This window comes from Silurus meridionalis, chromosome 1 (genome assembly GCF_014805685.1).
Source record: "Silurus meridionalis isolate SWU-2019-XX chromosome 1, ASM1480568v1, whole genome shotgun sequence".
NCBI classification, from domain to species: Eukaryota; Metazoa; Chordata; class Actinopteri; order Siluriformes; family Siluridae; genus Silurus; species Silurus meridionalis.
The window spans coordinates 7400835-7417440 of NC_060884.1; the positions used below are offsets into that span (position 1 = coordinate 7400835).

Consider the following 16606-nt stretch of genomic DNA (forward strand, 5'->3'; position numbering starts at 1 on the left):
GCGGGCCCCTATAAAACATGTCCGGAGATGCGGCACTCTGAAGCCGCCCCATCAAGGGAGGGTATTGTGAATTAGGTAGATGGGCATATGTATCTACTTCTGACTTTAAGGGACTCTTACTAGGGGGCACTTGATGTTTGCGGGGGCTAGTTTGTGGAGTATAAGGCACTGGCTTAGGCGCTGCTCCTGCAGGTGGTTTATTGATAGTCGGGGGCAATGGGACCGATGTCTCTCTGACTCGATGTCGCCGAGGAGCCAGCAGCTTTACTGTTAACTTCTGCATATCTTTGTAAAGGACCTTAAGTTCTCGGAGTTCCTCCAGAATGGCCGCCTTATCTTCACAGAGTTGCCTATTTTCCCTCTCCATGTCATGACTCTTTGAGTAGCTCTTTGTCTTTGACTTATGTCTAACGGGTGTGAGGGCAGCCTCTTCCTCCTGTGAAGAAGGCTCCTCCTCTTCATCACTTTCGAAAGGCTGTGTGGTGAGCCACGGTCTATCTTGTTGTATGTCGGCATCCGAATGCGGAGCGCTAGTAGCTCCCGTAATTGCGTCAATGTCCTTAGCATGTGAACTTAGAGGAAGGGAATCAGTATAATCAGGGGGTAGCACACTCGATTCATCTCTCATCGTGCTTAACTGTGTTTCCTCTTCTTGTTCATGTGAACGCTGTGCATAGTATTTCACCTCATAGTCTTTAAGGTGGGATGGGGGCTGAGTTCTGCGTCGTGGGTGCAAAAACTCGCTGAAGGGTTGCTCTGACATCCTACTTCTGTGGTAAGCACACTTATCCGGCTCGAAGGACCAATGTTAGGAAGTTTTCCTATCCGGCTCGAAGGACCAAATGTTAGGAAGTTTTCCTATCTAGCTCGAAGGACCATATAAGGATTCTCACTATCTGGTATGCGCTGATCAGTGGATTGTACTCGCCCCAGCGCGTCAGTAAAAACACAATGCAGGATTCAGAACACTCTACTTTACTGGGTATAGAATTGATTGTATATGAGGTGATTCTTGCTGTCTTCTGCTAGCTGCAGTTCAGTGGGTTGCGTGATGCAGAATGCATGCCGCGGCTCCGTGTTCTGGCCTTTTATACTCTTGGTGGAGGACGGTGCACTGTGATGTCACAGGTAGCTTGTCATTGCTTGGTAAACTGTATGTCTGCCTCTAGTCGTGAAGCGTGGAAATACCACTAAATAGGAATCCTTTCTTACAGCTACATTTATTGCTTTTGTTCTTGTTCCTTATATTATCGATGATTTTATTATTATAGAAAATTAAAACATGGTACACTTTGATATTATTATTACTAAGATAATTATTTAATATTTATTATATTATTGTTCTGATTTTATTATTATTATTTTATGTAATTATTTGTATGATTAATTATTTAGTTATATGTAATAATTGTATTATCAATTATTTTTATTATATTAAAATATAACGTAGTTTACTTCATTGTGGTTATTATTATTATCATTGTTGTTGTTGTTGTTGTTGCTGTTGTTATTATTATTTAAAGTCTTTAAAGGCTGACCTAATTCGTTTAAAACATGTCTGTCATCAGATTTCAAGAGGTTTTTCTAACACTTTAACAAATACATACCTAGTTTGTGTAATATTTGAATTAGGACCCCCGTTTTATTAAAATTACTGAAAGGGATAAATAAAAGGAGGAAGAAACACTATTTAAACCACTGGAAATAAAAAACTCATTCTGCTTTCTTATGTAACTCATAAAGAATCTAACCACATTAACTATTTTTAACAGTCAGAATATTTAATGTTTATAAAATATTTTTTAAAGGTAGGGGGAATTATTCATTGGGATTAATGGTAGGTTCATTTTCATCCAGCAGAGAGCGCTACACACCACATTCACTATAACTATAACACAAAATCTGTTTTCCTGCAGACAGCTGAAGTTTTTTCTGGAAGCTTTTCAGTGTAGAAAAGTATTTTTTTTTTTAATTTTTTTTTTTATTTTGTTTTTTATCTAAAACAACTGCGTGTGTGTATAAGAGAGAAAGAGAGAGAGAGTGAAAAAGGGAGGGTTAATGATAGGCAATGACAAATAATACTTTAGAAGCTAATATTTTTTTTGTAGCCTAGATATTGTTTTTTATAATACATAAGCATATTGCAATATGTTTGTTACATTTTTAACCACAATGTTGTACGAATTTCTGTTTTCATCCTTTACTTTCAATTGAAATCATGATAATTTGCCCTTTAGGTTGGACAAACAGTAAAGAAAAGTGTTTTTTTTTTTCTTCCCATAGAAATCCTGCATTTGCCCTGTTTATAGAGCCTTTAATTTAGTTGCAGGTATGTTGTGCCATCATTTGTGCAATCATGTCTTTAGGGGTTAGTATAAATTATATTTGCCAGTGTATATGATAATATCCATATAGACACCATCTAGAACAAAACGGCCAAATCAGTAATGACAAATAATCAGTATTAACAATAAAACTTGAACATTGATTCAGCACTTGAATGGGAAGGTGGTAGCTCATTGGTTAAAGCACTGGGTTGCTGATTGAAAGGTCAGGGGTCCAAGCCCCAGTATCCCCAAACTGCCACTCTTGGGCCCATAAGCAAAGACCTTAACTCTCTGTGCTCCGCTGTATCACGGCTGAATGTGTGCACTGAACACAGCAAAGGGGCAAAGAAAGCAAAGAAAGACTTTCATTGTTTTATAATGTACACGTGACAAGCATAAAGCACCACATATGTTCTGCCTTCTCTAAACATGTTTTGAAACCTTAGGAATCAGCATAACATAAAAATCTTTTACAAAAATCTCTTTAACACTTTTGATATTGAATTGCTTCATTAACAAAATACACTTTGGCGCATTTTTGACAATTTTATTCATTAATTTATCAAATTTAACTGCCTTAACATATAGACACTGCTCAGATTTGTAGATTAACAATCAGAAAATGATGCTATTAGTCCATTCCAGTGTTATGTGTAAAATAATATGCAAATCTTAAATCAGAATACTCCTACTACGTTTGCAAAACATATACTATTTTGGTAGTAGCAGCCTCATGGGTTTTTGTGCTATATATTGTTATTATTATAATGATGCAACAACACAGGTATATAGTTAAAAATAATACACATATGAATCACTCAAAGCAGTTAAGATATGTCAGTGAAAAGTCAGAAAAAAAGTTGGTTAGATTACAATAGCCGCATGACATCAGATGCCTATTATCTCATGCCTTCAGCTGCTTTTCGACTCAGATAGTCAGTGTTCAGATGTTTTTGCCACATTCGGGACACAGGATGCTGTCCCTCTCGGTCAGGAATCCACGCCCTACCAAGGACACGGCGCACTTTGTGCAGTTAAAGCAGTCATGGTGCCACTGGCGCTCTTCGTAGGAGATGTACTTGCTGCCACCCAGACCTGTAGTTTGTAGGACAGATTTACATTTATTTACAAACTGCTCGAAAAATAAAAAATTTTATTATGTCAGATTGCATGCTTTGGATTGCTTTGCACTATAATGTTTTGCACTGTTAATATTCAGATATCATACTAAAACTGGCTAAACAACTGTAGTGGACTTTTATGTATGTAAATTAGGTACACCATAATGTGCGCTTATAATGTAATGTATATAAACTTATACAAAATTTTTTCTGCACACGATTATAAAAAGCTTCCCAGGGATATGTCTGGGAAAAGTACGTTTTGGTCTTTTTTATGTATCCCAACTTTAACACTTTTGCACTAAACTCTCAATTAAATCTATAATTGTACCAAATTTAAGCACGAAAATATACATTTATGCTTCTATTTAGAGACCACCTGCTCCATATACATAGTCCCTATGCACTGTGCACAGATCAGCATATCTGTGTTTCTCCAAGACATGATATTTTATAATTGTTTTGTAAATATTAATGTATGTTCCTTGTATATGCTTTTGCCTATTTATTTATTTTTTATTAATAGTTTTATTGATTTCTTATTAAAACCTAAACAAAACAAAAACAGAGCTGATCAGTCAACACACACAGCATGCACTTAGGCATATTAATAACAATATAACAACAATGTAGTGTTAATATGAGAAAGTGACCATTTAAAGGCAAAGGGCGAAAAACAACATAAGTCAGGGCGAGGGTTTTGCTTGTTCAAGTAAATCCCACAAAGAAGCCCATATCCACCAGAATAAATCGGATTTGTTCTGCAAGTCATTTGTAAGTTTTTCCAAAGGGAGAAGATTAGCCACTTGTTCTAAACACATCTTTAAAGTTGGTAACTGTGGTGATGACCATAGAATAAGTATACGTTTCTTTGCCAAATAAGAAATGACATTTAATAAAGTGTGAGTCAGTAGAAAAATCTAATGATGTTTTGCAGTTTTGTAAATACATAGTTGGAGACATAGTGAATTTTCTAGACAACGTTTTCTGAACCATATCATGTACCTCATGCCAATAAGGTGTAATGATTTTACAGTCCTAATATAAATGCATCAATGTTCCTATTTCAGATTTACATTTAAAACACATCCGAGATACATTTGGGTACATTTTATGGAGGTTTGCTGGAGGAGGTTTATGGAGATTTATTCTGTATATGAATTTGAAGTTTGGCTCATGCACAGAGCTTGAGGTTGATTTATGAAAAACCTCCTCACATATAGAGAGACATTCGTCATCAGTAAAGGATTGGCCCATATCCATTTCCCAAATCTTTCTTAAATAATAAAAAATGGGAAGAGGCTTCTGATAACAGAAAATACAGATATGAAATCTGACCCCTCAGAGTCCCTGGAAGAAGAAGACTATTTTCTATATCAGAAAGTTCCCAGTGAAATTTTCTCTGTTTCATTTCTGACTGAATAAAATTAGCTTTTGGCATTTTAATAATAATTGACTCCACCAGCAGCACCACAACCACCTACTAACTTTGTGAGGGCCAATAGTGTGTGTAGAAAATGTCCTGAAATATAGCAAACCCAAAAACCAAATATAAGTAATATCTGGTCAAATATAAAGACCAATCCTGTATTTTTGGATATATATCAATGCTTTGAAAAACAGAACATTTTGAAGCTCACCTGGTTTAGACTAATGATAAACTCAAGTGATGTTGGGCTTAAACTCAACTGAACTTCATTAGTTGAATACAGAATTTGCAATTAGGTTTTGCACATTCTATTTATTCTAAATAGTTGCTTGAATTTGCTAATTAACTTCTTATGTGCAGGAGCCCTGGGGTTTTAGTGTTTCTAGGGGTCATCATTATAAAATAAATAAATAAATAAATAAATAAATAAATAAATACCACTGATAGGGCTGGTACAAAAGGCACACTTCTTAGCATAAAGGTTGCAGTAACAGGTGAGGCAGTAAGGGAAGCCATCCTGAGAGGTAAAGCGCTGGCCAGCCAACTGCTCTTTGCAGCCTGTGCACAGGAAGCAATCTTTATGCCATGGCTGCTCATGGTAGGTCACACCTCCAGTGGTGATTGGCTAGAGAAATGAAAAAGCAGAGTTTCAATTTGTGAAATCCTTTTTTAATTAATTGGATCTGTGGTGTTTTCTATGTATGCTCCAGTAATCACACAGCCAGGATAACCAAAGAGTGGCTCTGTTAGAAGCATATCAAGGTTCTGGTGTGGCCTAGCCAGTCTCCAGACCTAAACCCAATAGAGAATTTCTCAGAGACAGGCCAGAATTCCTGACTGATCTAGAGAAGATCTGTGTGGAGGAATAGGTCAAAATCCCTCCTGCAGTGTGTGCAAACCTGGTGAAAAACTACAGGAAACGTTTGACCTCTGTAATTGCAAACAAAGGCTACTTTACCAAATATTAACATTGACTTTCTCAGGTGTTCAAATACTTATTTGCAGCTGTATCATACAAATAAATAGTTAAAAAATCATACATTGTGATTTCTGGATTATTTTTTTTAGATTATGTCTATCACAGTGGACATGCACCTACGATGACAATTTCAGACCCCTCCATGATTTCTAAGTGGGAGAACTTGCAAAATAGCAGGGTGTTCAAATACTTATTTTCCTCACTGTATGTCACCTTTTTGCACTGCACACACTGCAAGGCAAACTGCTTCTCGTAGCAGGGCACACAGTAGTTGCTGTTGTCATTTGGGATGAAGCTCTTGGTGCCAATAAGCTGCTGGCAACGCTTACAGGTAAAGCAGGTCTCATGCCAGCTGTTGCCCTTGTGCTCCATTTTCTGAGAACCTGAAAAAGTAGTTTTATTTAATCAGCATGCACACTTTAATTCTTCAGTCCTGTCAGCCAATTACCCAAACAGAACATTAAACATTATAATTGTTTGCCCTCCCTTGATGATTTCAACATTTTAATTAAGAAATAAAACACGGCAGATTCACAATCAGCATTGGTGCCCAAGTATGTGTGAGAATTTGTTTCCAGTTTAGAGAAAAACAACAGTGCACATTTGGAATGAACAAGACATAGAGAAATACAAACACATAGTCCTTTTTTTGTTTCATCTACTGGAAAAAGAGAATCTGAACAAAATGTATTCGGGGTGTGAGGGGTAAGGGGTGTTTTGAAGTGTTTTTACTTTCTGACTATTTTATAGCTGACTATTTATAGCCTAAATGTTTAGATACTATAGCAATTTGCCTAAACAGAATTTTATATATTAATTTCCACATACAATTTTTTTCACATGTATGACACATTTCAATAGGAGCACGATAAATACACACACATCGTTTTTCTTTTCTCACCAGGCATGATAGTCTTCTTGCACTCGTAGCACTTTGATGAATATTCGTTGGCGTAGCACTCAGTGCAGAGCAGCTGCTCGTCCTTGGTTGTGAATGGCTTGTCTGCTATGGAGCATCTACACTTGAAGCATTGGAAGCAGTCACTGTGCCAGTGGCGGTCCTTGTAGGAAAGATCCTGTGTGGAATAGCACCAAGCAGCCTGTAAATGCTGTGATTAAGATTAAAATGAGCCCTGAAGATGGAATTGAAATGACCAGTTTAAGAAGTTAAAAATGCATGTAATCTAAATCTGTTTTTGTACATTTGTTTTGTGGAAATTTCTATTGTTAAAAGTGCTACCCGGATAAACTAAATTGAATTAAACCTTCATGAGCTGTTACTACTTAGCAGTGGATGTCCTATTGGCCTCTTGTCCATTCTGCTGTAACGATATTGTGTAAATTAGTTTCAATTAAAAAATATATATATTTTTTTAATATATATATTATTTTTGCCATTCAAGTGAAATTCCTTGGTGTTAACAAAATGCGCAACTGCTGTTTTCTTTCTAGGCCAGAACATACATTTATGTGAATTATCAGTGATGTCGGGTGACTTCTTTCCTTTTTCAGCTATGTTCAGTAAGGCAACAATACAAAGACATTTAGAGCCAGCCAAAAATCATAATGTAAATAAATTACCTAAAAATCATGTTTTGATAATACTAATCAGTGGATATGCTGATGCTGAACTGTAGCTCTTTTGCAATGGTGAAGTATATATGTAAAATATCTATGCTGTATGGAACTGTACACACAAAACCACCTTTTTTTTGTATGTCAGTTTTAATGCAAATATAACATTAGGAGCAGATTTTTGTTCCTCTCCAGTCAAAATGGAATACAGTCACTGAAATATTGTATATAGAATACAATGACTGAAATATTAAATGTTTTGAATAGCGAGTTTCTTTTTTATAGTCATGTTCCAGGCAACGTGTGGTTATATTCTTTATTTCTTAAATAAAAAACCTAACAGGTTTTGGTTGCTGTAAGAAGGATGAGGTGGCTAAAGAGACAAAGGACAATAATTACACAAAAAGGGCTTCACTGTAGGTTTATTACCCTTTAATGTCTTCTTTAATGCCTGGAGTCAGAGAAGGAAAGAGACAAACACACTACACATAATTACAGATTTTTTTTTTGTTCACAATAAGCAGACTAGGTTTTGTGTTTTATGGACTGCACATATTTAAACAAATCCGAAATAATAGTCTTATCCTAAATTAAATGTGCCCAAGCTATTATGAAGGGCCAAATATCTAACTTGATTTAGGGGCCAAAAAGTGTCACCTTATATCAAACTGTCACCTTATATCAAATTGTATTTAATTACGATTAAAGTAGCATTGTTACCCTCAATTCTTCTTCTTCTTCTTTCGGCTTCTCCCATTAGGGGTCGCCAAGGCGGATCATCTGTCTCCATTCCCTCTGTCCTCTACATCTGCATCTTTCAACCCAACTACCTGCATGTCTTCCCGCACTATATCTATAAGCCGCCTCCTTGGCCTTCATCTTTTGCTCCGTCCTGGTGACTCCATCCTCAGCATTCTCCTACTGATATACCCCATGTCCCTCCTCTGTCCAAACCATCTCAATTTTCCTCCCTCACCTTGTCTCCAAAACGTCCTACATGCGCTGTCCCTCTAATAAAATCATTTCTAATCCTGTCCATCCTCATCACTTCCAACAAAAACCTGAAAATCTTCGAAAACCTCAACATCTTATTGTTAACCTCAATTATGATTTTATAATATTTTTAAATAAACAAAAGCATTGAAACATTCCCAGTCCCATTTACAGTACAATAGAGTTCAATGCCTAATAGCTATAGCTAAATAAAACCTATAAGCAATCATTTGTCAGAAGATTTTGCAGTTGCCTTAGTAGAAGATTAAGTTACAACTGAGCCAGGTTCTGGACTAAAAGTTTTCTCTGTGTTAAATGTGAATTATTATTTTATTCTTTTTTTTTTTTTGTAAATAATGTTTTAATACCAAACAATGGTACTAATTAATGACAGTAAACTCATTCATGGTACCAGTTAATGGTACCAACTATTTTCATGTAAACATGCATCTATGCTATAGTTTCACTACTTGTGAAAATTTTAACTGGTTGACCAAAGAGAGCAAAAATGAACACAAGATGAAATCTGAAGTGTTGGTGCTGGTGAACTTGCCCTGCTGTCACAGCCAATTGGTTTCTTGCACTCCTCACAGGTGTTTGAGTAAAGGCTGTTGTAGCACTTCACACAGTAGGGGTTCTCCTCTCGCTGGACATATTTCTTCCCAAACAAGGAATCCTTGCAGTAGTGACAATCATAGCGCGCCGTCATTCTGGGTCAGAAATATGAAATATATAATATTATATAAAATATATAAATACATCTATTTACAATCATGAATGCAAAGAAAGAAAATACATTTTTCGGGTTTGCAAACAAAATAGTTACATTGTGGGGAATATTTGGAAAAATCTGTTTTTTAAAAGATTCCTAAAATATTTATAGCATGAATCAAGATGCTCTCCAATGCTGAAGGCTTCCCTTGTACACAAGTATTTGATGTATTGTAGACTGTAAACATTTCCAAAGCAGCAGGAAATGTGGTGGCTGTGTTAATATCGGCTGTTGTGTGTTTTTCTCTGAGGTAAACCTTGGCTAAGAATTATTCCTGAACATTGTTGTACAATTTCTTTCAAAGCTAAATGTTCTCTGATGTCAAATCAAGTCAAGTCAAAAAGTCAAGAAGCTTTTGTTGTCATTTCAACCATTGTACAGTACACAGTGAAATGAAACAATGTTCCTACAGAAGCCTGGTGCTAAATTAAACAACATAAAGCTTCATAACAGAAAACACAGAACTAAGGACTAGCAAGTGTCCTCGCCACATAAAGTGCATCCTGTGCATCCTGGTGCAAACAGTGCAAGACAGACAGTGCAAAGACAACACAAGACAGTGCAAGACAACACAAGACAGTGTAGAACAAATACTCAATACACAAAATAGCACCACCAGTAAACCTACTGTAAATTGCACTGTGCGGTGTGTAAAAGAGAACCGAGTACAGCAGTGTACATGTAATTAAACAAAATGGTTTGTACAAAAAAAGCAATAGCATTGGCTGTAAACAAAAATAGTTGTAATTCAATCTGAAATATAGACTTCTTTGACTAAACATTTAGTTATCTAGCTCTGAGGTGATGCCAATAACAAAGCAAGATGACTCCAAGTCTGTATGTCTGGTTAAAATTGCAGCTGCACAAAATCTTGTCCTTTTTACCTTGCCAATCGGAGATTAAGCTACATTTAGAGTATGAATTCAGGATCTTTTACTCACCTACCTATCTATGTGTCTATTGTAAACCTAACAATCTGTAAATAACATTTATAAAACTCTATCCAACTGATCTGAGGAAAAATGAGATAGATGTTGGGGTATTAGATCTTTCATTAGATTAGATCTAAAAATGATCTGTATGGAATTCTGTGAGTAATACACATTTCCCTGACTTCAACAAGGTAAAATAAGGTAGGTTCACATAAAAATCATGCAACACTTGCATGTATTTTGTTGTGTGCTTAATCTCTGTATAATGTATAGGACACAGATTAAAGCCATTTCACAACTACAAAGTATTACATTATGGTCCATGGAAGGGAAGAGAAGAGAAGAGAAGAGAAGAGAAGAGAAGAGAAGAGAAGAGAAGAAGAGAAGAGAAGAGAAGAAAGGAGAAGAAAGGAGAGAAGAGGAGAGCTCAAAAGGAAAGATGAAAAGAAAAGAAAACAAAAGAAAAGAAGAAAAAACATTGAACATTGCACATACCTGTGTTTTGATGCAGTGCTGAATTCTGCTCCTCTGTTGCTTTCACTTCAGTATCTGAGGAAGACACTGAGTGGTGATTCTGCCTCTCCTTTTTATTAGATTAATCCCCCCTGCTCACAAGGCAATGTCATGATAGGGATGGAAAATTTTTGCTTGAATATTAACTATAAATACACTATTAATACATGCATGCATATGTAAAAGATAACTGAAAGTGAACTGACATGTTTCACATATCTGGTACTTTCCAATCAAACAAACTGTGGCATAACACATAGACATATGCACTGCCTCAGAGTGTTTTTAATAGTGAATGTTTGGAAACATATGAGAATGAATCGCTGGAGAGCATTTCATCTACGGTTTTTAGTTTTTACCTGCTCAAAAGAAAATCGGAAAAATCCCGTTATCCTTTGCACACTTTATATTTTATTGACAATGAAAAATCCTTGACACTAACCAGAGTGCTTACTGATGCTTGCTGAAATTTAATGGTTAATGAGCACCGTGGCATAAAATTCACAAGCATAATCACAACTCCCTTGCTGCAGTAGGAACAAATACAGAGAAGAAGAGTACAGAGAGAAGATTTGCTTTTATTTCATATTGTATTGCTTACAAAAAGGCCAACCCAAGTATTCAGTACTAAGTTCCAGCTAGTGTAAGCTTTATTGAATTTATTTAGCAATATCGCTTTGACTGTGAAACTCATAGTCTGCTAGAAGGATCAGAGGCTAATCTGGGCAGCCCACATCACCAAGTTTCCCCAGGGTTTGGTTTCCCTTTCACATATCAGACATGGACGTGGCCACATTTTCTTGTGGGTGTTAAGAAAAGGCTTTGAATGCTCATATCCCTTATTAATTAACACATGGCATCCGCTCGGACAGTAGGCATGCAAAGGGAAGCCCAAAGGGCTTTTTTAATTGTCATACATGTAAGGTAATGTATGACATTTCAGTACAAATCATACCTAAATACTTCTAAAACACATACATACATACATACATACATACATACATACATACATACATACAAACACATCATTAATTTGCATTTTAAAAAATAATTAGGTTCCAGATACAAAGCAATCTGTTTATCTATAACAGCAAAGCAGGGTCACATGATGCAGTGAGATGACTTTATGGGTAAATGAAAAGGTGATACACTTGGTTTTAAGGCTTAATTATCTTAAGCAAATTAGGTTTTGTCTTTATTAAATTTTTCTTTAATAAAATCCTAAATGGCTGCTTCCTTTCATAGTAACCTCTGTTTACCCCTAGTCAGACCAATTCAAAGAAGTGACATTTATTTCATTGTATTTCATTGAATGATGCTGCATAAAGCTCTGACTTGGGCTCATTACAATTTTTACTAATCATAAGACTATGTTGGCACTCGGTCAGGCTTTCTGCCCGGAGATAAGACTTCAGATGAGGTCAACAGCTGTCTTCATGAGGCAGCTAAAGCTCTTCATTTAGCATTGTAGCAAATAAGATACAGAAAAGGTCAGCAGTGATTCATCCTCTTCAACCTCACCTTCCTGCACAGAACTAAACCCATGTTATGACAAATTCTTTTTCACAGATCCAAGCTGTACATGCTTATTATAATTTCGAGAAATGGTTACACAGTCACTCACTGTTTACCTTCAAAGCAATGCAACTTGTCTGTAATTCCGTCTAACTAAATTACCCAATTCTATGTGCGTCATAGTGGTTATCCTAATGGACAGGAATGTCTCTGACTCTTATTGACACAGTTTACCTATGGTATTGGAGTATATATTCTTTAACATTAAAGAATGACAATTTTATCAGGTCAATTGGGGTTTTACCACACCAAACAGGAGACATATGTAAAAGTTGTAAAAAAACTAGGAACAACTAGTCCTGTTTGTTTGGAACAAAAGCCTGCAGGTATTATTCATATTCTTTAAATCATGTAGATAATACAAAAACCACTGTTTTCAAGAAAATTTTCTTGATGGTACTCTCAGTCTATATGCAGAAATTCATACAAACTGTTATAGTATATTTAAAGTTGAATGAGTTATGATTATTCGTTTTATGTGTAAATTCACACAACCTCAGACAGTATAATGCAAATATTCATTTGAATTTACTGATTTATATATATTTACTAAAAAATGTTCTTGATAAATGAGGCCCAATTTTAGGTATATCAGGTTTTTAACATTCAAATATGCGGATTATGATCCGCTTTGGCGACCCCTACTGGGAGAAGCCGCAAGTGAATGAAAATACTTGCTGTAATGAAAAGTACCCAAATGACCAAGTATCTCAATTCTTTCAGTAAATTGGTAACATAACATTAAATAAAATATAACACAACATTAACAAGTGTTGAATATTTGGCCAGAATCCAGCAGTAGCATCCAGAAAATGTTCATTCAGTTAGCTATGCCAGTGTTACATCCAAACTCAAAGCATTTCTCAGTACACATTTTAACATTTAAGCAGGTTTTTAATTAGCATTGCATTTTATCTTTTGGTTTTGGTGCTACAAACGTTCCTGAGTACTACGGGGCTTCTTTGAATGACTCCTTAAATAGAGCTTTTAGCAATAGTGAGAAATGGCAAACATTCATTACTTAATAATTTATCTTGTTTATTTAAAAGTTTTTTCTTTCTAAATATCATTCCCACCAGACGTTCTCATATAAACATTTCAGTGCTCAAAATGCACTGGTTCAAAAGGATATTTGAGATTTTCGTTCTCCTCACCCGCTTAGTAAGATAATTAAATTTCATTCTCAAGTTCATTTTTTCTGTTTACTATGTTATAATGAAATTTGAAATAACATCAATTTTTTTAAATATGTTAAAGGGACTATTATGTATGGATTTAGTCTTGACGTGGCATTACATGTTTAACCACCATATACTGTACACACAAACAAAAACAGGAAAATGGATCAAATAAGGTTAACCATTTACAGCATAAGATTTATTTTAATTCATTTTGTGAAAGGGGAATTTGTATTTATAAGGCAACACTAAGGCAATAATAATATTGGGTTTATCTTTTTTATTTATTTATTTTTTGGGGGGTTTTGTGAAAAAATGTTATCGAGAAAGTCCAAAATGACGCACAATTGAGTGGCAACTCAAACCTTTTGCTAGCCAGGGACTTCTTTAACTGTAAAATACATTTCACAGTAAACATTTATTTCATAAAATGATAGTTATTCGGTAATATTTTAGAAGCCTGGTGCTTGGACTCGGAAATATGTAAATTCATGCATATAAGTATTAGTGTTTGTGATTTCCAACTCTGAATCTATATTTTAATTAGAGACCCCGTTTTTAAAAAACACTGTGTTTATTTTGTTTCACAAATTTAAAATAGCACTGACACCCTAAAGAAAATGTTGAAACAGTAGCCTCTAGTGGTCAAACACGTCCTAACATTTGACTGTGGGGAAGATGCTTTCGTCATACGTCATAATGAGTACGTCATATTTCTGCGACCGTTTCTGCGGTGAACAGCGTGAGAACAAATTGTCCAGATATACAAAAGTAAGAACTCGGCTTCACAATGTCTGTTTTTCACGATGAAGTCGAAATCGAGGACTTCGAATACGACGAGGAAACAGAAACGTATTACTTCCCGTGTCCATGTGGAGACAGATTTGCTATCACGAAGGTAAGTACTGTGATGCTAAATATATATACAGCAATGCTGTGTAATGTATAGTATTGTGCGACACAAGGCTGCCTGCTACATATCCTGAGATTGTGGATGAACCCGGATCATTAGTATTCATCCAGAAGTAGAAGTCATCGCTCAAGGTACTAAATTCATCATAATGTGTTTATTAAAGCAAACCTTGAAGTTCTGTTTAAATATGAAGAAATATAACACCACAATAAGAATTGTGCACTTACACACAGAAGAATATTGATGAAATTGATTAATAAAACCAGTAACATTATCAGTTCGTCAGAGTTCTTAAAACTGCTAGATTAGATTAGTTTAGATTTTAGCGAGCAAGCTTTTGGACACTTTACCATCACACACCATAAGGTTCTTACCCAAACTGTTGCCACAAAATTGAAATTCTGCTGTAAAATTAAGATTTTCCTTCACTGGAAGGAACCCAAAAATGTTCCAGCTTGACGGTTCCCCAGCACACAAAGTGAGGTCCATGAAGACATGGTTTCTCAGTGAAGAACTCTGGCCCTGATCTGAACACCTCTCTGTTGAATAAACTGGAATGACAGCTGTGTGCCAGACCCGACTTAACACCAGTACCAAAGTTCACTAATACTCTTATGGCTGAATGGGTAAATCCCTAAATCTGCATTCCAAAATGTAGAGAAAAGAAGAATGGAAGCTATTATAACAGCAGAGGGTGACCTAAATATTGATTAAGATGTTCAACAAGCACATATGGGTGTGATGTCACAAATAGTGTAAAAAGACAAATGCATTTACTATCGATTTACAATATTGTACATTGCTATTCTCACTAATTGCTCATATGCCATATTAAACAGATGCTGTTAGAATAAAGGGCTTGTTTGTAATGTGTCTGAAAATAACTTTGTAACTTTGTCACCAATATTTCACACTTGAATTTTGCAGGAGGATTTGGAGAATGGTGAAGACGTAGCCACTTGTCCAAGTTGCTCACTGATTGTTAAAGTGATTTATGACAAGGCAAGTATGATTATTAGTCCACTATTGTTGTGAGTCTTTTTTTTTCCCTGGCTCTGTCTCAGATTGACCCAATCAGCTCTGTTTGTTCCTCTATTTATGTTTGTTTCCTTGGTGGTGTTTGTAATGTATTAAACATTTTTCAAAGTCAGTTTAAATGTTGTACTATGTTGTCTGGGCTTGTATATTTAGTATTATGGGCTAAATGAGGGAAAAATCATGTGCCACAGGCTAAACAATATTTTCCAACAACTTTAAATAAACACAATCAAAACTATACATATTATTTCCTTTTTTTTTCTTTCAGGAGCAGTTCATGTGCATGGAAATCATTGATGCCCTCCCAGCATCCGAAACAAAACTTGAGGTGGCTCAGAGATGACAACTCTTACTTTTAACACCTTTTTTACTGTTTAATGGACATTGGACCTGAAGGAAGATACAGAATTGTAGAACCTATGTTATAGGAAATATCCTCCTCTTCTCATGAACTTAAGACACTTGCAACAGCAGCATTTTGCACATGGACTATTAGTTTTATAAATGCTATAAATCTATTTATTTTAATACTGTCTGGTGTGTCTCGCTGTCCGAGTGTGAACATTTGAAGCTTGTATGGTGTGTAGACAGCAGGAGGTGCTGCTCGCTCTTACGCTAAAATTCGATTATTGTTAGCGGATGGGTGGAAAGGTTTAGTAACAGTTGGATTAAATTACAACAGGTTCTGCAGGTGATGATACATGTGTGTCAGATACATCAACAAACACACCAAACAATAAACATGACTTACAGAGTTTGGCAGCAATTAAAGATACATTTGAGAATCTTGTAGAAAGGGTAGATTGTTAGAAAGGGTTTATTGTATTGCCACTTAATTTAGGTGGAAGGGGGATATGTTGCTGACTCTCACGGTCCTCACAGGGTCTAAAAACTATATCAATAAAAAAAAAACATTTTGCCATTAATGCTGCAGAATCATAAACGTCCAGTAAGTGGCAGTGTAACGTCTATAAGAGCTTAGTGGCACAGAGCCCGTATTAGATTATTTCCACTTCATCTGGATGTTGTAACACGCATGCGCTATACTAAATGTTGGTGATATTACCACGCATGCGCCGTAGGTTTTTTTTTTTTTTTTTCTTCTTCGATATTATCACGCATGCGCTGTAGGGCAGTTTGATGAGCTTAGCGATCGTAGGACACCCCTCCAAGTGCTAATTGCTAATCGTTATCTGTTATTTTATATGTATTTGATAGCAGTTACCTTGTCCTTCATAAATAATTTGGTACTTTTGAATTT

At 35.8% G+C, this 16606-nt stretch overlaps 2 protein-coding genes across 3 annotated transcripts; one reads left to right on the forward strand and one right to left on the reverse strand.

Annotated features, from left to right (window-relative positions):
* Positions 1-2860: 2860 nt before the first annotated feature.
* On the reverse strand, positions 2861-15226 carry fhl2b (four and a half LIM domains 2b). 2 transcript variants are annotated; one of them, XM_046859921.1, is made up of 7 exons: positions 14682-15226; positions 10624-10677; positions 8978-9134; positions 6758-6932; positions 6070-6239; positions 5316-5502; positions 2861-3422 (listed from the first exon to the last, which is right to left on the reverse strand). In XM_046859921.1, exons 3-7 carry the CDS (start codon positions 9131-9133, stop codon positions 3271-3273), a joined length of 840 nt encoding a protein of 279 aa, XP_046715877.1. In that variant the 5' UTR covers position 9134; positions 10624-10677; positions 14682-15226; the 3' UTR covers positions 2861-3270. The 2 variants fall into 2 exon arrangements, with proteins under 2 accessions (XP_046715877.1, XP_046715887.1); XM_046859931.1 differs by having other exon boundaries at positions 10624-10733.
* dph3 (diphthamide biosynthesis 3) lies at positions 14086-15873 on the forward strand. The gene is made up of 3 exons (XM_046859943.1): positions 14086-14292; positions 15235-15309; positions 15614-15873. The coding sequence occupies exons 1-3, from the start codon at positions 14185-14187 to the stop codon at positions 15686-15688; spliced, it is 258 nt and encodes an 85-aa protein (XP_046715899.1). The 5' UTR covers positions 14086-14184; the 3' UTR covers positions 15689-15873.
* The last annotated feature ends 733 nt before the right edge of the window (positions 15874-16606 follow it).

Bases quoted from the DNA above. Each gene is read 5' to 3' on its own strand.
- dph3 (XM_046859943.1), top strand. From the start codon at position 14,185: ATGTCTGTTTTTCACGATGAAGTCGAAATCGAGGACTTCGAATACGAC. The intron at 14,293-15,234 runs GTAAGTACTGTG...TGAATTTTGCAG, and splicing joins ACAGATTTGCTATCACGAAG to GAGGATTTGGAGAATGGTGA. The intron at 15,310-15,613 runs GCAAGTATGATT...TTTTTCTTTCAG, and splicing joins TTAAAGTGATTTATGACAAG to GAGCAGTTCATGTGCATGGA.
- fhl2b (XM_046859921.1), bottom strand. From the start codon at position 9,133: ATGACGGCGCGCTATGATTGTCACTACTGCAAGGATTCCTTGTTTGGG. The intron at 6,933-8,977 runs GCAAGTTCACCA...TATTCCACACAG, and splicing joins CAATTGGCTGTGACAGCAGG to GATCTTTCCTACAAGGACCG. The intron at 3,423-5,315 runs GTATTTATTTAT...TACAAACTACAG, and splicing joins TTGTACCAGCCCTATCAGTG to GTCTGGGTGGCAGCAAGTAC.